The sequence below is a fragment of the Miscanthus floridulus genome, chromosome 1 (assembly GCF_019320115.1).
Source record: "Miscanthus floridulus cultivar M001 chromosome 1, ASM1932011v1, whole genome shotgun sequence".
NCBI classification, from domain to species: domain Eukaryota; kingdom Viridiplantae; phylum Streptophyta; class Magnoliopsida; order Poales; family Poaceae; genus Miscanthus; species Miscanthus floridulus.
The window spans coordinates 196,933,872-196,957,861 of record NC_089580.1 but is presented as its reverse complement, the minus strand read 5'-3'; the positions used below and the strand labels follow the sequence as shown (position 1 = coordinate 196,957,861).

The window sequence follows — 23,990 nt, the reverse complement described above, 5'->3', positions numbered from 1 at the left end:
ATGCCACATGAAGAGGACGACGAGGCATCGGCAACTGACCTACACGGAGGAGAAAAACAGAGTCAGAGAGATAGAGCCATAGAGGTACAGATCCAGAGTCAGTGGAAGAGACACAAGAAGTGGAGAAGACAGATCTAGGGTTAGTGTTAGGGTTAGGGTTAGCGGAGTACCTGCGCAACCGGAGCCCGGTGCCAAAGATGACGAGGGCCACCCAGAGGAGAGAGACTGATTAGAAACGATGGCGAACGATGGAGGAGGGACGGACGAAACACGGTCACGAACTCACATAGTTCACCGAGAGCAAGAGAAGAGAGAGGGAGAAGGGAGGAGAGAGGGAGAAGGGAGGAGAGGCAAATCGAGGTCACCGGAGTCAGGGACGACGGACGAGACCAGTAGATCACGAGAGAGGGCTCAAATTCGCCAGATCGTGGATGCGACCGATGCGGGCGAGAGGGAGCAGAGATTGCGCCGCGGCGAGCTGACGAACGAGTGGGGATTAGGGTTAGGGTTGGGAGCGGACTGCGGAGCCGGCCACCGGCGAGGCCGAGGCGACTGGGCGAGCGGGGCTCGGTTGCGCCGCGGCGAATGAGTGGGGAACTGGGGATTAGGGTTAAGGTTTGGAGTGGAGAGCGGAGCGGACAAGGAGGCGAGGGCCGCGAGGCGACTGCTGACTGCGGAGCGGGTGAGGAGGGAGAGTGGAGAGGTGAGGACTGGGGAGCCGCTTATATGCGAGGGCAGGGCGCGGCCCGCGCGACGCGGGGCGGTAGGGGGGCACTGGCAGGCTGGGCCATCACCGGGCCGGCTACTCTGCAGCAGGCCATGCCGTGCCGGCCCACGTGCCTGGGGTCAGGCCCAGGCACGGCCTGCTACTCCGGGCTGGGCCAGCTCGAGCCCGCTAGCCTCCGTGCCGGGCCGTGCTTAGGTCGGGCCAAAAAACCGGGCCTTGGACCGAGCCGACAGGCTCGGGCATTAAAAAAACATATCATGGTCTGAATTCTATTAGGGAAATGTTCGCTTGTTAAACAAATCAACTGTAGTGGTATAGTCCCATCCGTTACTTATACTATTACCTCTATTCAAAAAAAACTTTTGTTTTAGGATTAAAAATATTAAAATATTCAAGAAAACTTGATGTCATTTTAGCTCTTGGCACTATGTTAAACTCACCATCTTGAGATACATTAGTATTTCTACTGAACACACTAACATGTTTTAAATAAAAATCCTAAAAACATTAAGTATTTTAGAGCAACATTAAGTATTTTAGGACTGAAGGAGTATATTACAAATTAGCTGTTATATAATATATTAATAATGAGAATATTAATTGTCAAACCAGTAGCAATATTTTCCAGTGTAACATAAAATTACAATGCTTTTACAAATGGACACCTATAATATATTTAAGCAGGTGCTCTCCCCTCTTCATCAAAAGGACCAGCATCTAAAATATTTAAGCAGCTAGGAGTAGTCCTCAATAAGCGAGTGGGAGTATATCATAATTAATCCACTCTTCATCAAATGGACGTGCTCTGCCACTCTCCCTTTTCAAAATTATGCTCCCCAGTCAGAATTCAAACATAAGATCATTTAGCCACTCTTAACTTTTCTTCTGTATACAAGTACACAAAGAATAAAATAAATTCAAGTGGTCACGAGACGTACATACACACACCAGTCAGTCCACCATCCATGCCATGCTGCTGAAGAGACCGAGTACGAGTATCTCTGCGTATATTAATATTAATTACGGCCAGTACTGCGGTGCATGCAGCTTCCAAGCTCTACAAATGCTCCAGCTTCTCTCCCCCTCTGCCTCTTTCTCTCAATCAATTCCAAATCGAAGTTAAAGTGTATGCATGCGTAGGACCTGCTACTATACAGTGGATCAGCACGAGGTCTAGCGTGCTCCGACTTTCTCATGCTCAGAACATGAACGAGGGTTTTTTTTAAGATGTTTTCTTAATGGCAAAACTTTTGTCCCTAATTTTTTGCTATAAAACTTTTACCATTCAAACTTTTGACATTTGGTGTTTAGATGCATGGCAAAACTTTAGCCATGTAGAAACAACACGAGCTCCCAAGACGTTTTTTGCCTGGTTTTGGGCCTCTTGGGTCTTAAATGCCAAAAATTTTGCAGCCCAAGTTTTGTTGTTTTTGTCTATGGTGTTTAAATCCATTTTGCAAAAAAATAAGATAAAACAACAAAAGTTTTGACCAAAATAGGGAACTAAATAGGCCCATAGTCTCCCAATATAAAATTTGAGAGGCGGAACATGGCCTTCCTTATTAGTTTCAACAAGCTAATCATCCCCTTCCAAAGGCATTATTCTAGGCAACGAACCTTAGCTGAAGATAATTGCCCTGTTCGTTTGGCTGATAAACCATGGTTAAAAGTACTGATTTGTTGTGAGAGAAAAATATTGTTCGTTGGCTGAAAAAATATGGCTTATAAGCCCAACGAACAGGACAATACAAGTGGCCGCCGCGCCAACGACATTATCAACGGCTAGTGTAGCCGCATTAAAGTTTTATATTTTCCAAATTCATGAAAATGGCGGCACAATTTCCCCATAAATATTATACAAGGGCATATTCTGAATGGCAGTATTGTATAGAAAAATTCCAACTAGTTCCAAATGGTACCATTTGGGTATATATGGAGCTGAAAATATTTGATGGGGCCTAATTTGAAAAAAAAAAAACAGTCATTATATTTAGGTGGGCCCATTTCAACAGTAGTCATTATCACGGATCCATAAGCTCATTCCAGAGTTTAATATATTACGTACATTTAAAAAGGAGACTGTTCACATTGCCGCATTTTCCAAACTCCAAAAACATCCAAAATCATGTACTCCTACGCACTAGATATACTGTGAGCGCCAGCTAGCTCACAACCGACCATTTGGCATGAAACAAAAAATGGGGATGTAGCCAAATGAATACGGGCCGATCTTAGGCTCTTAGCTGCTGATCCTACACGTTTTGAATATTTGCAGACCACAGGATGTAACTGTGACTGTTATCTTACAGACTGTGTACATGAAGAGAGATCATAACAAATGTTTTTTATCAGGTCAATATATATAGAGAGAGACGTGTATATATAATAGGAGCTGATCATACTCCACTGTGCATTACCACCTGTGACGAGCAGCAGCACATATTTGAGAGAGATATTGGAGCACATCAGGCAAGAATGCCCAAGAACACAGTGCTCAAATGCATTCATTGCCCTAAAAAACACAAATGCCAGCACCCACACTTCACAGATCACGAGAACAAACTTCGTGTTTTGGCCTCACATAGTGTGGCGGTGGACAAATCCTGACGTGCACTTATTTACTACTCCATAAATGTTTGTGGAGTTACTAATTGTATATACATCATCTGTAGTTAGTACTCCGTCCACTTCAAATTATAAGTCGCTTGGACTTTTTTTTCATCCATTTTGCTATGTATCTAGACATATTATTATATTTAGATACATAGCAAAATAGATGTACCAAAAAAGTCAAAACGACCTACTCCCTTAGTCCAAAAAAACGCAATTCTAGCTTTGAACCTACTCCAGTTTCAAAGCTAGAATTACGTTTTTTTTTTGGATAGTACATGTTCAAAGCTAGAATTGTTTTTTTTAGACAGAGGGAGTATAATTTGGAACGGAGGGAGTAATACATAGTAGGTCAAAAAATCATAATCCCTCCATTTCAAATTAGTTGTCATTCTGGCTCGGTCCTTAGTCAAATTTATTTTTGCCCATCAAGTTGTATATATTCATACTGTTGAACATGTGATTTATACATTTTGAAAGTATTTTTCATGGCAAATCTAAAAGCATAAATCTTATGATGTTAAGCTATACAAATGTCTAGACATTGATGGAGAAAGATGGAAATAAACTGCTGGACAACATGTGATTTATACATTTTGAAAGTATTTTTTATGGTGAATCTAAAAACATATAAACCTTGTGATGTTAAGCTATATGAATGTCTAGACATTGATGGAGAAAGATGGAAATAATTGACTTTGGATGAGCTAGAGTGACAACTAATATGAATCAGATGGAGTATTTCCCTCGTCTAAAGGTAGAAGGTAAATGGCCGAGCCGAGCAAATCAAGTGAGGTCCAAATTCTTCTTGAGCTACCAATTTTAGCTCGGCATGGAGCGGAGGCGTAGCTGTGCCAAGGGGGCCATAGGCTAGTCTCGGCGGAGGTTTCATAAGGAAAACAGAGATGAGTTTCATCTAGATGAAACTAGGTGTACACTATTTCTAGAGAGGGCTTTAGGCCAATCTTAGCGGAGGTTTCATTCTCACAAAATGGGGGTGCCACACACGCAAATTTGATGACATGACACTATGTTAGGAAAAGAGAGAGGGGATGAATTTCATCTAGATGAAACTAGGTGTACACTCTTTCTAAAACTTGAAAATTATTCCATACTAGCATTGAGAAGAAAAAGTTTTATTTCATCTAAAAGTCGTCCAATCACAAATTAGATATTAAATGCTTTGAGTAGCCTATGAAACACCAAAATTGAAACTATATACACCGAGAGAGATTGTTGCATTCATTATCACAATGACTTTAGATGACATGACACTCTAGGAAACATCAAAATAAAAATTCCCATTGAGATTGGCCTTACTTCCCCATACCAATGGCATCCTTTAATTAGGGAAAGTTTGGTTGCTAGCCACACTTCACTTTAGACAAATTTTATCAAGTTGGCAAGTGTTTGTTTGACAACCAAAGTTGGATAAGATTTTTTTTAAAATCCACTTATCCACATATCATAGTGTAAACAAATATGACAAGATTCCTTTATAGTCTATGACATGTAGAGTGAAAAAATATGACAAAATTGTAAAGTGTAATTTCAAATTTTATAGCCATATTTTTCTAGCTTGTCACACTTGCCTAAGGTTAAGTGTGACAAATTATAGCTAGAAAACCAAACAACCTCTTGGTCTGAAAGTGTGACATTAGCAGCATGTTCGTTGGTGGGTTTCTGGGTTAATAAATTTGGCTAGTACTGGATTGTTACGAGAGAAAAACACTATTGACCTGACTAATAAGTCTCGACGCCAACAAACGAAGCCGTACATTTGTTACTTTCCATGTGAGGGATCCAGATTAGCCGGGTAGGTAGTTGGGACTTGCAAAGGAGTAACTCGGGTGAGTAATGAGACGATCATAAATGAGATGGCAGGGAGAAGCATCAAAGGCGACAGCAGGTAGAGAATATGGGGCATGGTCACTTTGGTCAGGCAGGCAGGGCCAGCATTTAGGGCTTGTTTAGTTTCCAAAAATTTTTGTGCAATATTTATTATGTCGAATCTTGCGACATATGTATGGAGTACTAAATATAGACGAAAAAAATAACTAATTGTACAGTTGAGTGAGAAATCGCGAGACGAAACTTTCAAACCTAATTAGTCTATAATTAGACACTAATTATCAAATATAAACGAAAATGCTACCGTAGTCAAAAACCCAAAAATTTTTGCATCTAAACACGCCCTTGCACTACACACATACCACTAGATCAGATGGAGCCAGACACGGAGGAGCCAAGGAGCATGCACGGCACCGGCCGGCCGGCTGCCCGGACCTGGCCCTGCCCGTGCCTAAGGCTGGGCAAAAATAACCGAGAACCAAGAACCGAACCGAAAGAACCGGAACCGAAACCGAAAGAACCTTATTCGGTTCCTAATATTGAAGAACCGAAATAACCGAAGAAAATTCGGTTCCTACTCTAGGTTAACCGAATTAACCGAAAGAACCGAATTACATGAATTATACTTCACTTACTTGTATTTTGTAGGATTATATGTAGTGTTTTATATTTGAACTGTTATATATTTGTGTTACTATATTGCTATTGTTTTCTTATATATTATTATTATTAAAAATGAATATAGTGTTGCATAAATTTGTCTTAGAACAAGTATATTTATTATTGTCTTGAGGTCTTCTGAAAAAATTCGGTTAGTTCGGTTAGAACCGAAACCGAACCGAAATAACCGAGAACCGAAATGCTCGGTTCCTTAAAAATTTTTAGAACCGATCGGTTCCCGTTTTCTAGGAACCGAATTTCTTCGATAACCGAAAGAACCGAACCGAGAACCGATCGCCCACCCGACCCGTGCCCTTGCCCTGCCGACTGCCGTGGCCACTGGCCTGGCCTCTATAGCGTCGGACAAAGATTCCCTCATTCACTTCTCCAACCCCCGCTCAGCTCAGCCCCATGCTACTGCTCCTGGCTGTAGCCTCCCTCTAGCCGCTGCCTTCCTGCCCTCGTTAACTGTCACCTCCTCACCGCGCCTACAGTATTGCTGGGCAATAGTGCTGCTAGCCTTCTTTCCCACGCCTCCAGTCCAGTACCCACGCCGATTCAATGCTTCGGCAGAGACAAGAGCCACTCTGCCACATGGATGGGGCCGTTGCTGCTTGCCAGTCTGGTCCGGCTCGTCTTGTCTGCTCACCTTGCTGTGACTTGATTTGCTGCCCCATTTCACCCTATCTCCAACAAGTGTCAAGAAAGTTAGCACGACACTTCTTCAAGTTCTAGCATGTTTTTCACTAACCAAAGATCTATCGAAAAACAAAGCAAAGCTATAAGGGCACCCGCAATGGCTGTATCCTAAGCTAGCTCTTAGCATTTTTTATATTTTAATAAAAGAGAAAGAAAAGCTAGCTCTTATCAAGAGTTAGGCTCATCCACATAATCTAAGACCATGTGAGTGTCATGTGGGCCTAATCATATCACGAGCTATTGCTAAGAGCTAGCACTATTGAAGAGGTTGGCTTAGAGCTATTAACTGACTCGTACCCTTGCGGGTGCCTAAGCCATCTTCATGAGTTCGTTTGAGATAACTATGGAGGTGTTTGGTTCTTTAGTCGCTTCTAAAATTCATGTCACATCAAATGTTTAGATACTAATAAGGAGCATTAAATATAGATTAATTATAAAACCAATTACATAGATGGAGGCTAATTTGCAAGACGATTTTTTAGCCTAATTAATCTGTCATTAGCACATGTTTACTGTAGCACCACGTTGTCAAATCATGGGCTAATTAGGCTTAAAAGATTCGTCTCGCAAATTAGTCGCAAGTTGTATAATTAGTCTATATTTAATACTCCATGCATATATCTAACTATTCGATGTGACAGGAATTTTAAAGAGACTGCAGTAACCAAATAGGGCCTACATAGTTTTCCTGGAACTGTCTTACTACCGCACTTCGATGATTTAATTTGAACATACTGCTACTTCAGGTCTGTGCTCTGGAATATTTGACGTGCGAACACAGGCCATTCAAGGCCACCCAGGAAGGACCATGGAGTGTGGAGAAAGCAAGGGTGAAGGAAGGTCGTTGTGGGTACGGCAGTAAGATCCTGGGCATTGGCTACTCAGAAGATCGGTACAAATGGAATTTTGTTGGTGCGTATAATTGCCCATAAAGGCTGAGATGGGCACACCCAGGGACCGAAGAAAGAACGGTCCAGGAACGCTTAGTATAAGATAACAGAATTGGCATGGCTTAGCTTGCCAGATGTGAGCCTAAAGGCAAAAGAAGTTGCATCGGGCATATGGACAAGAGTGCATAGAATCCTCGTCCTTGTTCGTTTATGATCAAGGTTTCGAAACATACCTGAGCTGAATTATCAGCAGCTGATAGGTTAGTGGAATAAGAATTCATAGCATATTAAGCTCGATTTTTAACGGGCCCTGTTTCCAGGTGACAACTGAAAAGTGCCAAAGTCAGCTACACCAATCTATGAAACATGGACAATACCTGAACAGTATCAATCAAAAAAAGAATGCCGAACACAAAAAACATGCATGCAATTTGATAATAGAGTTTCTCAATCCATAAAAAAGGACAGACCCAGTGCCGGAGGCTCCCACATGAGTGGGGTCTGGAGAAGGGAAAAACCGAGGCAAGCCTTCCCCCCGCAAATCTGCAGAGAGGCTGCTTCGAACCCATGACCTGGTGACTCAGTGAGACAGCTCTCACCACTGCACCAGGCCAATCCATCACAACAAATTATATGGAAAGAAGATAAGTACAACTCCTGGTTCTTTGCACATCTATGTGTAAGTATAAAAGGAACCGCTCACCTAATGGCCTGTTTGGGATGGTGCAATCCTGACCCATTGCGTTGGTGGGCCAGAAATTTAGTTCACTCCTAGCCCAGTCCAGTCCACGTGCCACATGGATTGGGCCAGGATCAATGGGCTCTCCCAAACACGGATTCAATGAGCCAAAAGGATAAGAGAGCAATTCTAATCTAATAACATATGCCTCACCTCTAATAATTGTAGAGCAGCAACCTAGGGAAAGGTTTCTTCATCCCATTCTCATGTCTTGACTGTAACCTGGTTTGCTCATTTGCTTCCAGTTCCAGGGTAAACTATTTCCTGCATCCAATTGGCTCAGTCACTTCAGGGTTCAGGACAATGAAATATCATAAATGATACAAAAACAATGAAGTTGACCTGTGCCTATCTCCAATTCGGATCAATTCGATGAATGGTACATTGAAAACTGGCCTCCCAGCAGACCAAGATGTCATGAACCTCAATGACTCCAAGAGGGCCACACCCTCCAGTTGCTAAACTAAATCATGTTGCTTTTGTCTTTGGAAGCTTTTAAGTAGTTTGATAAGCTCATACGTCCGCACATCATGACCCAATCGGAGGCACAACTCCAACGGGGACAATCCATCCTGAAAGGAGTTCACCAACAAATTATTCATCGTTTAGCAACAGAACACTTGTTCTCAGAAGAATACAGGACATAAGACTGCCATAATTGCATCCAAAAATGCTATGGAAAAACACAATGAGAATTGAGAAGAATTAATGACAACATGATATCATGTGATTATTAAAGGAATATTTCAAAGCAAACCATTCAGTCAATCCATAGATGTGTTCTTATCGAATAATCCACAAATGCGTTCTTACTGAATCATTTGAGAACTTTTAGAATATTCACTTTACTTACTTGGGTTTTAAGAGTTCTATCAGCGCCCTTTATTAAAAGTAGCTTCACAATGTCAGTCCTCTGTGTTTGTACAGCAAGATGCAAAGGTGTCCATCCATACTGCAACGTGATCGAGCTACGTGTTAAGTCCAACCAACGGAAGAGAAAATAAAGCAAGGAAATTCCAGCACTTAAACATACATCATCTGGATGGTTGATGTCAACATTGTACAGTAAAAGTGTCTTTATGGTCTGACTACATGCTGTTTGGACAGCATAATGCATTAGAGTCGCGCCATCCTGTATCACCACAAGTCACAAGAAAAATAAATCTCACATATAATACTGCATCAAACTAGAGAATTCAGGAGCATGGCACTTCATCACAGTCAAGATGATTAAATGAGGCAAATGCATTAGACTCTGTACAAACTGTTTACAAGGCACCAAGGAACCTAAAATAACGAAGACAGGTCCAGATAACATTGCTTGCGTTAGGCTCTGTACAAACTGTTTACAAGCATGCTAAACAAGGTTTGTACTCACTTTATCTTGGATGAATGGATTTGCTGAGTTCCTTAAAAGATAGTTGATAATAGCAGCCTTCTTTGAAAGAATTGCTTTGTGAATCGCTGGCAAGCCATCCTAAGGAAACCAGCAAAAGGTCCAATAAAAAATAATGATCTAAAAAAGAAAGATGCCATATAGCTATTTTACAGTCAGGCAGTGGCAATCACCTTATCAAGCGCATTAATGTCCACATTATGTTTTAAAAGACTATCCAATAGATAGAAATCTCCAGATGCAGCAAGGATGCGAAGCGGAAGCCATTTACTCTGCAAGGAATAGATACTCCGCATTACACAGGAAACTAAACTTGAAATAACAAAGATCATCATAGACAAGTGAACAGGCAGAATTTCCACACATCTTAGAAGGTTTGAGTAGAAAAAATCTCTATGGTTCTCGCGCTTCAGAAAGTAGCTGCTACAGGACGTTATTAATGACTCAACGACTGAATTGCTCTGAACACAGATTGCTTACAGAAGTAGCAGCTTCCAGATCAGGCACTCGCTTGTTCAGAAGAACCTTCTCCTCATTTGAGAACAACTTCTGACGGCCTGAAGTATAAAAGAAATGTCATTATGCATAACAAAAAATAAAAAAGAAGCAAAAGAATGACGCAAGATGAAGAACAAAGTCACTATTTACTACTTCATCCAACTGGCCAAACAGCAGTCAATGCATTCTTTCATAAAAGCAACATTGTCTAACAATCAGTCATCTTTAAGTAGCAAGAGAATCTAACATGACTACCGAGTTTACCAAGGCAATAAAATGTGTACCCCGTTATTGATAACATCTGTCTGGGCATCGCTTGCTGTAATTTGGTCAAAGCCAGTTGGGGTGATATAATAAAACGTGGCAATAGGAGTAAAAGCACACATTCTACATTGCATCACTGCTGATGGCGCCCATTACATCGGCATTGCGTTTGACATAAGCTCATGTACTGTCAATCATGATCCTATCAATTGCAGTGTATTGGTAAATATAATGAGTTTTGACTTTCGATATTCGAATTATATAGGTTTAAACTACTCCAGTTTTTCTTTTCTTTTTTTGTTGTAAAATCTAAACACAGAAATGCTGTAATGGCTCCCTTGGCTCGCACAGTCTCACTGTTCATTTGGGGTAAATCTCCAAAAACACACATGGACACAAACAAAACTCCATTTCCAGACCATATGAGTAATCAACTACAGTCACTATTCTAACAAAAATGTAGTCAATAAAGCAATTCTTCTATATGTAAAAAACAAGTCCAGAAGTCAGAACTCACCCTTGGGGCTCTTGCTGTCCTCCATCTCATCCTGAACATACTCCCGACTTCTAAAAAACTCATCAATGTCCTCAAGGCTGCCAACATCCATCCCTATCCTCGGATTCCTCGGGGCCACACGCGTCCCAGGCTCTGGCGGTGGAGGTTCCTCCACCTCCGGCAGAAGAGCCCTCTCCAGCGGCCCGCGGTATACATAAGCAATATGGTCACGCTCCGCGCTCAGCATCCCCTTGCGGTACGCGCAGAATTCATCAGGGGCGGCAACGGCCGGGGGCGCCCGCCGCTCGAGGCGGCTCCCGAATCGTAGCCCGTGAGCGATGCGGCGCTTCACCTTCTTCGTCAGGTTGATCTCCTCCTCGGCATCCCTCCACCTCTCCGGCACCAGGCTCTCGCCCTCGCCGGCCTCCGCCCTCCGGCCGTGGCGGGGGGCGCTAGCCCGCGGCAGCGGAGACGAGGGGAGGTCCAGGTCCGGTTCCTCGAAAGCGTCGTCGTCGAACACGAGGCAATCCCCGACGACAACATCCTCGTCATCGCCAACGGCGGCGACAGCGAAGGCGGAGGAGATGACTGGCCGCGAGGGTAGGGATAGGACTACAGGTTTTGGGAGTTGATGGTTGAGGCTACGGGACGAGGTGGCGAATGGGTTTAGAATTTGGGTCGGGGAAGCGGAGGGGATGGGGAGGAGGCGGTGATGGTGGTGGAAGATGGAGGGCGGCGTCATGGCGTCGTCCCGCACCGGCGCGCCGTGCTCTGAGGCCGTGTGCGGGTGCGGCCGTGTGCCGCGTTGAGACTTGAGAGGAGGATTGGCCGGTGTAGCCGACCGTTCATGCCTGGGCCGTTTATTCAGACCACGCAGTACGCACGCGTGTCTTTCTACATGGGCCAAGATTTAGCAGATTGGGGCCCAAAAAGGAGGTCTGGGCTAAGAGCGCACGAGTCCTCTCTAGAAAAGATCGAGGCGCTAAGGCGAATCCTTCTCTGGCGGCGATTTCGCCGGCTCCCATCTGCATCCGGGGGCTAGTTTCTTAGGTTTGGGTATGCTAGGGTTAGGTTTAGGTTGTCCAACGCAGGTGATGTGGTGTTGGATGTTCTTCCTCTACGGCTTCGTCTCCGGTGGGTGACGGCGTGGATGTCGCGACATCCCCGGCGGTTTCCCTGCTTGCGCGAGCGGCGATGGTACGAGGACTTTCTATCCCCTATGGGAGTTAGGATTGGGTGTATTCCCGGTGACGAATCCCTCGGAAATCTTTTGCTCCCTCCATGGATCTTCTGGTGACGTCTGTGTCGGTGGTGGATGGTGTTTGGAGATGGTTGATGGGCATGTGGTGCTCGATGACGGTGCTTCATGCGGGGGGAGGGGGTCGGTTTTTTCTTATGCGTCGGTTCTGGTATATTCTGTGAGTTTCTCTTCGCCGGTTGTGCCCACAATGTCAATCGCGTCGCCGGACTTGAAATCACTGACATGGCTACTGCTGGAAGCTGGAAGCTTGTTCTACCCCTTGCGGGTTTGCTGTTTGTCGACTGGGGTTGGCTGGCGAGGCAATCGGCGTCTGATCCCGGTGGAAATGAGGATTGATCGGGGCGTTCAACGGATAAACAACACGTCTTTGGCGTGCTATTGATGACCTTGTTAAAATTCGAAGACTCTTCATCGATTCAGGTATTGGGCGTGAGCTTCGTCCTGGATGATCTTTACTGTAGGAGGTGGAGAAAATCCGGGCTGCGGCAACGATGGTCGGCGACGGCGATGGGTGCTGGATGCTCCTGCAAAGGATCTGCGTGTATTTTTCTTTTATTCAGGGATGCCCAGTCAAGGAGTTGTCTGTAACAGTATTGTTTTAATAAAATCCAACCCTTTACTCAAAAAAAAAATCGAGGCATCTTTTATCTTTTTTTTTGCCAAAAAAGAAAAAGCAGAAACAACATACAGAACTTAGAGGGAGTATGCTATAGCAATGTGAGCGCCCCCCCCCCCCCCCCCCCCCCCCCCCCCCCCTCCCTCCCTCCCACGCGTCGTACGTACGATGGATGGAGCGACACTTTCCGTTGTTTCGGCCTAGGTATGTTAGTCGGCCCAGGTACGTCAGTCAGTTTTTCTTTTTTTCTATTTCTTTTTTCCTCTTTTTTCTTTCCTTTCTACTATTTCTTTTTCCTTTTTGTTTTCTCTTTTTTTTGTTCTATTATTCTTGTCATATTTTATTATTTTTTATTTTTCTTCCTTTTCATCTTTTATTCTTTTTTATTTATCTTTCTTTTCTTCAATTTCTTTTTCCTTTCCTTTCTTTCTTCATTTTTTGACGTTCTAGGATATTTTTTGTGATATTCGGTAACATTTTTTGTTCTTTTTATTTGACTCTAATTAATTAGTTTGCTAATTTTATTATTTTATTTAAAATTTAATGATATTTTAGTGATGTTCATGTAGTATGCATATGATGTTCTATGCTATATTTAGTTATGTTCGTGTAGTCTTAATGCGATGTTCTACGATGTATTTGTGATGTTCGGTAGCATTTTTCCTTCTTTTCATTTGACTATAATTAATTACTTCACTAATTTTATATTTGTTTTTTTAGTTTTTATATTTCACGATATATATGATGTTCGCGTAGTATACATATGATGTTCTATGCTATTTTCTGCGATGTTTGTATAGTGTTAATGTGATGTTCGACGATTATATTTAAATATAGGTTCATCATGAGATAAATGTTCGTTAAAAAAATTATCGAAATATATCCACGTGTGGTCTTATTTTGAAGAGTTTATTGCAAGAAACACGATAGTGCAATCGGATTTTAATTATGATACTTGGTTTAGGAGATATGACTTTTTTACTTCAAAAGACATTGGATATGTGCTGATGTCAGCAATTTTGGCTTTTACTGCATGGTTGTTGCCTGGTCTGCTGTTTGGCACAAGAATACAATTATGGTGAAGTGAGTGAGGAAATTATTTTTTTTTAGGGGAGGAGGGGGGTCGGCAACTAGGCGCCTCGTGAGTCTGTGACTCAGTAATTGGTACTATCCTCATCCCAAATTATAAGTCATTATAACTTTTTAAAAGAAGAAACATCTCAAGTTTAACTAAATAATATTTTCATAGTATTAAAGGTTGATGTCATAAATCTTTGTAATTATATCTCTATAGTTTTGGTCAAACTTAAGATGCTTTGATTCTTCGATAAAGTTAGAATGACTTTTTTGAACGGAAGGAGTATATCATATATTGTTAATTTACCTTTTGAAGATAGTCTATTTTATATTTGGAGCAATGCAGTGTTTGAATTACTATAAGACTCCTAACATATATAGGAATGTTGTTTTTACACAAATCCAGAAAAAAAAATCGCGATCAATATTATTATCCGCACCTGATTCATCCCGTATTCAACGCATATGTTACTCGTATCCGTGACCAAGACCATTCGTTTTCATATTTGTACACAGTCCAAACAAAATGTAAAAACGAGTATAATATATCAACAATATCCGTCCATATTGGCCTGTTTGCATCTTTTGTTATCCTAGCTTATACTTATTCAGATTTCTCTTTCATTTCTGTGCCCTTTTTGATAGCCCGTGCAAGTCCCTGGACAACCTTTGCATTTTATCTATCTTGCATCTTTTTGGGTTGCATGACACACATGAACTCAACCAGAGTTTCACCAGGCCAGAATTAAAGTTTAACATGGACATTATAATTTGGAGGCATCATGAGGTATATCAAAATCAAATCATATTTTTTCTCGAATACGCAAGAGCATTGTGTATCATTGTGAAGATAGAAGTTTTAAAATATAAGAGAGGCCGTTCCAGTCCGGCTGTTACCTCAAAGGGGCTACTTTTTGACTATGACAACATTGGGATGTATTGGGATCAACCTAGACTACAATCTAGCTGAGGTACCAGACCGTGCTGCTCCACTAGTCATCGCCCTGGATGCTGGGAACAGCTCATCGAGAGCATTGACGTTTGCTGCTGATTGGGTGCCCTTGAAGTACGAATCGTACGAACGCTTGGCTGTAGAGGAAATCAGTGCTGAATGTGCCAGATCCCTATGTTCTTCATGAGCAGTACTTCGACGCGTTTGGACGCCGGGATGTGGTCCATCTGCTGAGCAGCAATCCGTCTGCTCCTAATGGGCAGAGTGGTCCGCTTTGGTGCCGACTTCTGCTTGGGTGAGAAGTTGATGAGAGGTGACTGCCTCATTGCCTGGACCTCATCAATGAACATATCCAGTCGCTTGGCGGTCTCCCTCGGTGTGGGCATGCCTGAACGCCGCCTGTTGCCATGCCGTCGGCCGCCTTAGCTTGCGGTCCGGCATCCATGCACTGGGCTGAATGCACAGGCGTGGTGTGTGCCTTCGATGGTGTGACGACGGTGAGACCTCCGTCCCCTCCTTGTCGCAAAATCAAATCAAATCAAATCACTTGACTATAACACTCCCTCAACTCCAAAATGTAAGTCATTATAATTTTACCAAAGTTTAACATTTCTAATTTTGACCAAATTTATAAAACATTGCACCACCATCTTCAATATATTAAATTGGTGTAACTAAATTCGCTTCAAAATATGCCTTGATAGTATATAGATGTTAATATATTTGTCGATAAAATTGGTCCAACTTCAAGAATAGGACAGAACTAAAAGAACTTGCATTTTGCATTGGAATGGAAGGATCAGTAAGAAGATATATATCGGTTTTGATACTTTTGTTGTTACTTTTGATCAATTATTTTGGTGTACCTTGTGGCGCATTATTACAAACTTTCATATAGTTTCTAAATTAGACATTAAAGCGATCAGGTACTCATATATAGATCAGAGGGAATAGTAGTTATTAAGAGAAAGCTTATGGTAATTTAATTTGAGCCATCGAAACTAGCTTGAAAGGCAAAAGGAACTAATATATGTGTGTTCAGATCGAGTTTGAAAATGGAATAATTCATTTCGTTCAGACATGGCTCTGATCAATCGTACATATTCTCATGCATAAATATACTTTTCATGGCTTTTAACATTTAGATAGACCATAAAATAACGAATCGTTCCGTAAGCAGCAGTGAGTCAGGGTGGGCGTTCGGTTCTCGGTTCGGTTTCGGTTCGGTTCCTTCGGTTATCGAAGAAATTCGGTTCCTAGAAAATGGGAACCGATCGGTTCCAAAAAATTTTAGGAACCGAGCATTTCGGTTCTCGGTTATTTCGGTTCGGTTCCGGTTCTAACCGAACTAACCGAATTTTTTCAGAAGACCTCAAGACAATAATAAATATACTTGTTCTAAGGCAAATTTATGCAACACTGTATTCATTTTTAATAATAATAATATATAAGAAAACAATAGCAATATAGTAACACAAATATAAAACAGTTCAAATATAAAACACTACACATAATCCTACAAAATACAAGTAAGTGAAGTATAATTCATGTAATTCGGTTCTTTCGGTTAATTCGGTTAACCGAGAGTAGGAACCGAATTTTCTTCGGTTATTTCGGTTCTTCAATATTAGGAACCGAATAAGGAACCGAAATTTTCGGTTCCGGTTCTTTCGGTTTCGGTTCCGGTTCTTTCGGTTTGGTTCTCGGTTCTCGATTATTTTTGCCCAGCCTTAGCAGTGAGCGTACTAAAATGCATGCATATACTATTACTGGCTCCTGCTCCTGTTCAGAAGCGTTGCATGCATGTCACTGATCACCTAACAGGAAACAAGATCGCCTTTCAATTCTCCTTGTTCTTTACCCATTATTATGGTGGTACGTACTTTGCGGGGCTTGCATCTCCCGCATACAATTGTTAGGCCACGATCAAAACCCACAAGCAAAAGGAATAAAACAATCATACACTACTGTTCCCTCCATATGAGAGCATATGGTAGCTCAAGCCTCAAGGACAAGTAAGAACTGTATGAACCGTTTCCTGGCGTGCAGGAAGAGAACAAAAATCACAGCTAAACTCGCAGAAGAAACAACCTGCTTCTTGGAATTTAACCCATGCATGCCGCGTGATACACCACAATATATCAGTCCGCATACACACCATGAATCCATGATCCAATGATACAAACCGCAAGAAATGATCAACTTATTACAATACCTGAGCAACAAATTGTTAATTTACTGCTGGGATATTCTTCAGGTACCTCATACTACTACACACTAGCTCTATATGCTAATTCATGGAGCAAAGCCATGGAATAATATCAATGAAGAAAAGCATCAAGCAACAACAATAACAATCATGCAACTTACTAGCTTAGATTTGCTGGATTGGTTTGGAGCTGCTTGCTAGCTCTAGAGGCACCTCCCTCCATAGCCAGCACTCCTAAACAATGCCTGCTTTATCTCGTCGGTGCTCAGAACTTGCCTCTTCCCGTCCTCCTACCACAAATTGGTAACAAATCCTTGTAATCCATATATACATGCAGAGATTACTAATAAGGACATTGAACAACTGCCTCTTCCCCACAAGCTGTGGATGTTTAATTACTACTATATATGCTTGTTTTATTTCATGTTCTTCATGTTCTAATAACTGAACATTATCCATGGATTCCAACAATCTATATATCTAAGAAATTAAAATAGTGGGTGTATGTGTATTCCCCATCACATTAGGCCATATATATTACCATCTCCCGGAAAATTTAAGATGGCATTGAACAATTTTCAGAGTCAAAGAATCGATCCCTTAATCACGTACTCACTTGCGAGCAAGAGGCCTGCATTCCAAAGTCGCTGAAGCAGCTCACGACGCACTGCTCGATCTCCAGGCCAAGCACCTCCAGCGTGCTTACCGTGGACAGCAGCACCCCGGGGTTTGTCGGGCAGCAGATCTCGATCCTCGTGCTCCCGTTGCCCCGCTTCTCGACGTCGAACTGCATGTGCCCACCCACACGCACATGGGTCAAAATCACCAGCTGCTAGTTCATCGATCAGCTGGTACTGCGTGCTGTGCCCTACAGTTAAGCTAGTAGCTAGCCAAGAGTAGTGTATGCATGCGAATGCGCGAGCTAGCGAGGAGGAGCGCGCGTACCTTGGTGGAGTTCCTCACCATCATCTCGCTGCTGTTGCTGGACGAATCTTTCAAGGTGTTGAGAAGGTCCAGGTCCTCCGGCGAGGCGCCGATCTCCTCTTCGAGGACTTTGATCCGCTCCGTCAGCTCCTTCACATAGTCAATGGTGTCCCCAAGAATGGATGTCCTGTCCATCTGATGATCGAGCCACCCATGCATGGCCGATCGGTTTTAGCAAAGCTCAGTCGATGTCGATCACATATAGTAGGGGCACGCATATGCATATATAACCATACCTTGCTGATCTTGGGAACAATGGAGCGGAGCATGGAGAGGCGGTCGTTGAGGCGCTTCCTCCGCCGCCTCTCGGCCATGAGATTCTTTGACGGCGCGCCGTGGAGCTTGGTCCTGTGGTGGGGGTGTGGGCCGCCGACACCCCTGACGATGGGCATCTCGGAGCTCTCGCCGGCGCCTCCGCCGAACACGAACGTCGGGGACCCGCCACCGCCACCTCCATAGTGCTGCCCCTGCAGGTCAAGGTCACCGCTCGTCTCCTCCTCCACCATGGCGTCGTGGAGAGCAGCGAGCGCCTGTCCGGGTCCGGGCACCGCTGCGGCCTCGGCCCGCGGCACGGCAACGCCGACGCCGCCGCCGCTCCTGTACGGGTTGCACACCTCGCTCAGGCAGTCGAAGTTGAACTCCTCGTGCGGGTGTGGGGACGCCGCGGGCGGCATGGGCGCCTGCAGAGGCTCCTGGTGGAACGGCGAGAGGTACATGCTGGTGGAGTCGGCGGCGGCGCCCTCCGTCGTCCCGCCGAAGAAGAGGAGGTCGCTCATCATCATGACGCCGCCGCCGCCCGGGAAGGCACTACAGGCAGCAGCTTGTTGCCACGGCGTGGACGCCGCCGCCTCCCGCCTCAGCGACATGAGCTCGTCCAAGAACGTCTCCTCGTCAAGCTCCATGCCGACCGGCCCAACTCTCTCTAGCTTATCTCCCAGATCAGATGGGTGCCGCCACTCAAGAGTCAAGACAACTAGCTATAAACTCCTCCCGCTCTTCTAATATAAATGCTCACAAACCCTCGCGCTTATAAGAAACCCAAGGCGCGCGGCCGTCGTCGTCGGCTGGTAGCTCACAGTCACAGCAGCAGCACGGAGCAGCACATGCCCAACTTGGAAGCGCCAGTGGCCTGTGTGGGGGGGAGCTATTACGATGAGAGCACAGCAGTGGGGAGAAGCAACCTGATGAGAATGAATTATCCTGGCGTGGTGGGCCGGGGCGAGCGTGTCCTGCGCAACCTGATCGAGCGACAATTATTCCTTGACAATGACCGCCGTTCGTTGGGTGACGATGTGGGTCGTCGGTCTGCTGTTGTGTTGGGCATGACCTGGGCCGCATGGCATGGGCATGGCCTGGCCGGCTGGGCGGGTGACTTGAGCCATCCTATTAAGTAATTTGCTGCTTTCCTCGTGTGAACGTACGGCAGGGACAGACGGCATCGAAAAGGGCTTCTTGCTGTTGCACTGAAGCAGCTGCAGGGGTAGGCGCCGAATGGCTCTCCTACCGCGTTGTAGCCACAGCAGGGGCAGGCGCCAAAGTCAGCCCTGCTGTCACATCTAGTCACTGTAGCAATATGGCAGCCTGACATGTCTGTGTACTATGATTAGATGGATAGAGTTGTATATATAGTTTGCCACTGCAACTCAATAAAGAGAGCGGGTTCAGTTTTACCATCTCCTCTGCAGAGCTTCGGCCAACGCTGGTGCTTATGTTGTGTGTATGCTCTGTTCTCACTCCCTTCTTCTACCTCTAGCTATAGTGTGTGGTCGGACAACGATAGTGTGTGGTCGGCAGCGGTGGTGAGTGGTCAACTCACCCGTACAAGCGCCGTTGCCGGAATAACCGCTGGCTATGACGGACGGTTTGGAGATGGACGACAGCAGCGGTGCTGCTGTGGCTGCCCAGCCACAACAAAAGCTTGTTGTGCGCATGGTGCGGGAGGTCAGCGGCGCCAGTTGGTCGACGCTGACTTGCACCAACTATGGCGAGTGGTCGATGACCGTGAAGGTCAAGCTCAGAGCCCAATGGCTCTGGAATGTTGTTGACAGAGGCACCAACAACGAAGAAGACGATATGTCAGCACTGGAGGCTATCCTCGCTGCTGTGCCAGCGAAGTACAGAGAGCCATTGGGAACGAAGAGCTCTGTTAAGGAGGCGTGGGAGGCCATTGCGACGATGCACGTCGGTTCCGACCGCGCAAAGAAGGCGATGGCCTAGCTTCTAAAGCAGGAGTACTCCAACCTCAAGTTCAAAGATGGTGAAACGGTGGATGATTTCTTCCTCCGCCTGTAGACGCTCATCAGCAAGCTGAAGAGCCGTGACGTCACCATCAACAAAGAAAAGACGGTCTCCAAGTACATCCACTCCGTGCCGGCGAAGTACATCCAGATTGCTTCCTCCATAGAGACGATACTAGACTTATCCACCCTCACCATTGAGGATGTGATAGGCCGTCTGCGGGCGGTGGACGAGCGCATGGGGCAGGCCACAGCGACGAAGGACGGCGGTAAGCTGCTGCTGACAGAGGATGAGTGGGCTGCCCAGAGAAACTCCGAAGAAGCCTCCTCCAGCCGTGGTGGTGATGGCAAGCACCGTGGCAAGTCTTCTTCAGAGAAGAAGAAGAAGAAGGTCGACCCCAACGCCTACAGGCGCTGCGGGAAGATAGGCCATTGGACAAAGAAGTGCTTAAATCATAAGCAGGAGAAGAAGGCTGAGGCTCATCTGACGCATGCTGCTGATGATGATGAGGCCACTCTCCTAATGGCGACGTTTTATGCACTGCACGACGTTGAGGCCAAGGAGAAGGGAGAGGTGATGGTGGTGGAAGAGCTTGGTAAGGCTCTAAAAGCTATCTACCTCGACGAACCACGCGCCCAAGTCTACCTCGGACGTGTGGGTGGTGGATAGGAGCAGCGGTGGTACCTAGACTCCGGTGCCAGCAACCATATGACGGGCTCCAAGGCAGCCTTCTCCAAGCTCGACGATGATGTGACTGGTACGGTGAAGTTTGGTGATGGCTCAAGGGTGACGATCCAAAGGCGCGGCACCATCATCTTCAGGTGCTAGAACGGCAAGCACCGCGCGCTAACGGATGTATATTACATCCCGCAGCTGCGTTTTAGCATCATCGGCATTGGCCAGCTGGATGAGCACGGTAGCGAGGTACTGATCAAGGACTGTGTCCTCAGGATCAGGGACCGGGAGTAGCACCTTCTTGCCAAGGTGAAGAGGTCCCAAAACTGGTTGTACTTGCTCGACTTGAAGGTGGAGCAGCCGGTGTGCCTAGCAGCACGGCACACCGAGGAACCGTGGCTGTGGCATGCCTGGTTTGGCCATCTCAACTTCGACGCGTTTGGTCAGCTGGAGAAAATGGTCCGAGGGCTACCCCACATCAAGCACAGAGGCAAGCTGTGTGACAGTTGCCTGGCCGAAAAGCAGAGGAGGCTGCCGTTCCCAAAGGCGGCCAAGTATCGCGCGGCGGACGCTCTCGAGCTCGTCCACGGCGATCTCTACGGGCCAATCACGCCAGCCACAAACGGTGGTCGGTGGTACTTTCTCCTGCTCGTGGATAGTTACAGTCGCTATATGTGGCTATAACTCCTGACGAGCAAGGACGAGGCTATGGTGGTGATCAAGAAGTTAAAGGCGCGCGCGGAGGCGGAGAGCGGCAAGAAGCTGCACGTGTTGCGGACTGATCGGGGCGACGAATTCACTTCGATGGAGTTTGCTGCGTACTGCGTGGATCAGGGTGTGGTGCCACACCACACCGCGCCATACTCACCACAGTAGAATGGTGTGGTGGAGTGGTGGAACCAAACGGTGGTCGGCATGGCTCGATCCATGATGAAGGCCAAGGGCATGGCGGCAAGGTTCTGGGGTGAGGCGGTGACCACGGTGGTGTTCATCCTCAACCGTGCACCCACCAAGGCTGTAACACCCCGGTGTTACGATCTTATTTAGCGTCATGATTTAGGCCTAAGTAAAACTTTCGAAACGCGTTTCTCGAATTTTTGATTTAAAACGTATTCGACGCGATACGCGAATCCAGTGCGACTTAGTTTCGTGGACTCAAATCAACGCCAAGTTAAATTACTTAGTGTGTAAAGATAGTTGGGACTGTCCGATAATGGTTCTAGCAAGTAATTGACGAACGGTTCATTCTATTAGATTAAGCATGAAAACCAACTTTTATAAAAAAAAATAATAGTCTCTTAATAAATAGAGCGATATATATAGGTATACTCACGAGTTTATTTCTGTAGCATGTCCCTATCTGTCCTTTGTGAAGGACTGTGCTAGTTGACCAGCTGCGTGCCTTTTCTTTTCTTGGCTGCAACGCTGTCCGACGCTGTTCCTTGTCGCTTGTGTCCTTTTTCTCTGTGTGGGTCTTAATGAGAGTTGGCTGGGACGCTGGAGCTGCTGTTTTTCACGCTGCGGTACTTGGATCTGCTCTGTTCCACCTCTGTTCCTCGTCTTCATAGCCCAGCGCATTCACCAAGAGCAGACCCATCTTCCACTCCACCCAGCACTCGCGCTCGTGCCCCTGCTCCCTTCTCCCAGCACATATGCACCAGGCGTGGGCGCCACTGACATTGCCGGCCGAGACAGGCTCACAGCCGCGACCCCAGCAGCCCACGACCGGCCTGGCGCTCCTGTCTGCTGCCTCGGGCTCCTTAAGCCGGACCAAGCTACTCCATTTCCCTCACCTCCCTCTGCTTGCTCGACGCCGGCCCTTTCCTCTCTCCCTCGCGCTAGCGCACGCGGGTCCTGCAGCTCGCCCTCCTTTCCCCGCTCGTCAGCGCTCTCTCCGCCGCCTGGCACACGTGCGAGCCGCAGCACCGGCTCAGGCCACGCCACCGTCACCTATGCCATAGCGCGCAGGCAACAAGCCGCTGCTGACCGCGCTGCTCGGAGCACTGCTGCGCCCTGCCGTGGGCTGCCCCGCTGCCGCTTGTGCATCCATCGCCGAGCCTCCATTCTCCGACCTCGTTTTCCTGCCGTGCCCGCCGCAGCTCCACGCTACGCCTGGAGCACAGTCCCATGCCTGGAATGCCGCACCGCGCGCGAGCGCCCTCCTTTTCCTTCCCCGCTCTGGTCCGGCATGTCGCTTTCCTGCTCCCGCGGCTGCCCACAGCTGCGCGCTGGCCTGCCGTGCTCTGCCCGGTGGCCGCACCACCGCAGCTGCAGCATCGCCCCCTGCTCCTTCGCGGCTCCACTGCGCGCTCGTGCCACGCCCGAGCACTACGGACTACCGCTTTCCCCGGCCACGCCCGCCTCATCGCGTACGCGCGCCTCCGCGGTGCAGTCACCTAGGCACATGAGCTGCCTCCGCCTTCCAATTTTGCGTAGCTCGGAATACCCCAATCCAATTCCTTGCACCTGCGGCTCACTAGGGAAGCTAGCTAGACGCCCAACCGGCATCGTGAACCAGATGTGCACTATTGCCGGCCATTTTGGCATTTCCGTCGCCACCGGAGCAGGGCGCATTTGGGGGTAAGGTCCTAATCTTCGATAGTGGTTTGATTGTTGGCACCGGTAGTCTTGATTTGACCCCCTCTGTCGGGTGCTCACCTTCCTCCGGCCAGGGTCCTCGCCGGCGACGCGGTGGCGTGGCCATGTCTGCCTTGGAGCGCCGCTGCCCTGGTCGCTCACGCGTGGCCAGGCCGGCTCGACCGTCCTTCGCTCCAACCGGTTCTGCAGCGGGATTCGCGGTGAGCCCCCGATACTATTCCGCCACCTACGCTTTTCCTAGAGTGTGTAGGTCCACCTGTGTGCGTGCGCCTTTGTCGCCGTCCATGACTGCTCGTGAGCAGGCATGCTCCTGCACGCCGTTGCCCTTGCCGCGGGTCGTTGCGGTCCTGCGTGGCCGCGCGGACCCCGTGATGGCACTACGCCGCTAGCGGCTAGCGTCCCTTCGCCATCGAGCATCTTCCGGCTGGGTTTGGCTGCCGGGCGGCAAGCCCAGTGCCGTGCTCTGTTCCTGGGGAGGTCGGGTACCATGGTAATGCGAAGACGAGTAACTTCGGGGTCCTAAATGCAAAACGTATGACTAAAGTAAATA

The 23,990-nt window shown here is 46.5% G+C and overlaps 2 protein-coding genes and 1 pseudogene across 4 annotated transcripts; 1 reads left to right on the top strand and 2 right to left on the bottom strand.

The window, feature by feature from the left end:
• Positions 1–7,361: 7,361 nt before the first annotated feature.
• On the bottom strand, positions 7,362–11,679 carry LOC136449604 (ankyrin repeat domain-containing protein, chloroplastic-like; annotated as a pseudogene).
• Positions 11,680–14,701: 3,022 nt separating this feature from the next.
• LOC136508312 (transcription factor BHLH3-like) lies at positions 14,702–19,001 on the bottom strand. 3 transcript variants are annotated; one of them, XM_066502979.1, is made up of 5 exons: positions 18,166–19,001; positions 17,891–18,064; positions 17,562–17,732; positions 17,107–17,235; positions 14,702–15,252 (listed from the first exon to the last, which is right to left on the bottom strand). In XM_066502979.1, the coding sequence occupies exons 1-4, from the start codon at positions 18,829–18,831 to the stop codon at positions 17,149–17,151; spliced, it is 1,098 nt and encodes a 365-aa protein (XP_066359076.1). In that variant the 5' UTR covers positions 18,832–19,001; the 3' UTR covers positions 14,702–15,252; positions 17,107–17,148. The 3 variants fall into 3 exon arrangements, with proteins under 3 accessions (XP_066359076.1, XP_066359069.1, XP_066359063.1); XM_066502972.1 differs by having other exon boundaries at positions 14,702–15,249; XM_066502966.1 differs by lacking the exon at positions 14,702–15,252 and having other exon boundaries at positions 16,878–17,235; positions 18,166–19,000.
• Positions 19,002–19,780: 779 nt separating this feature from the next.
• On the top strand, positions 19,781–20,836 carry LOC136469721 (uncharacterized). The gene is made up of 2 exons (XM_066467804.1): positions 19,781–20,110; positions 20,222–20,836. Exons 1-2 carry the CDS (start codon positions 19,781–19,783, stop codon positions 20,834–20,836), a joined length of 945 nt encoding a protein of 314 aa, XP_066323901.1.
• The last annotated feature ends 3,154 nt before the right edge of the window (positions 20,837–23,990 follow it).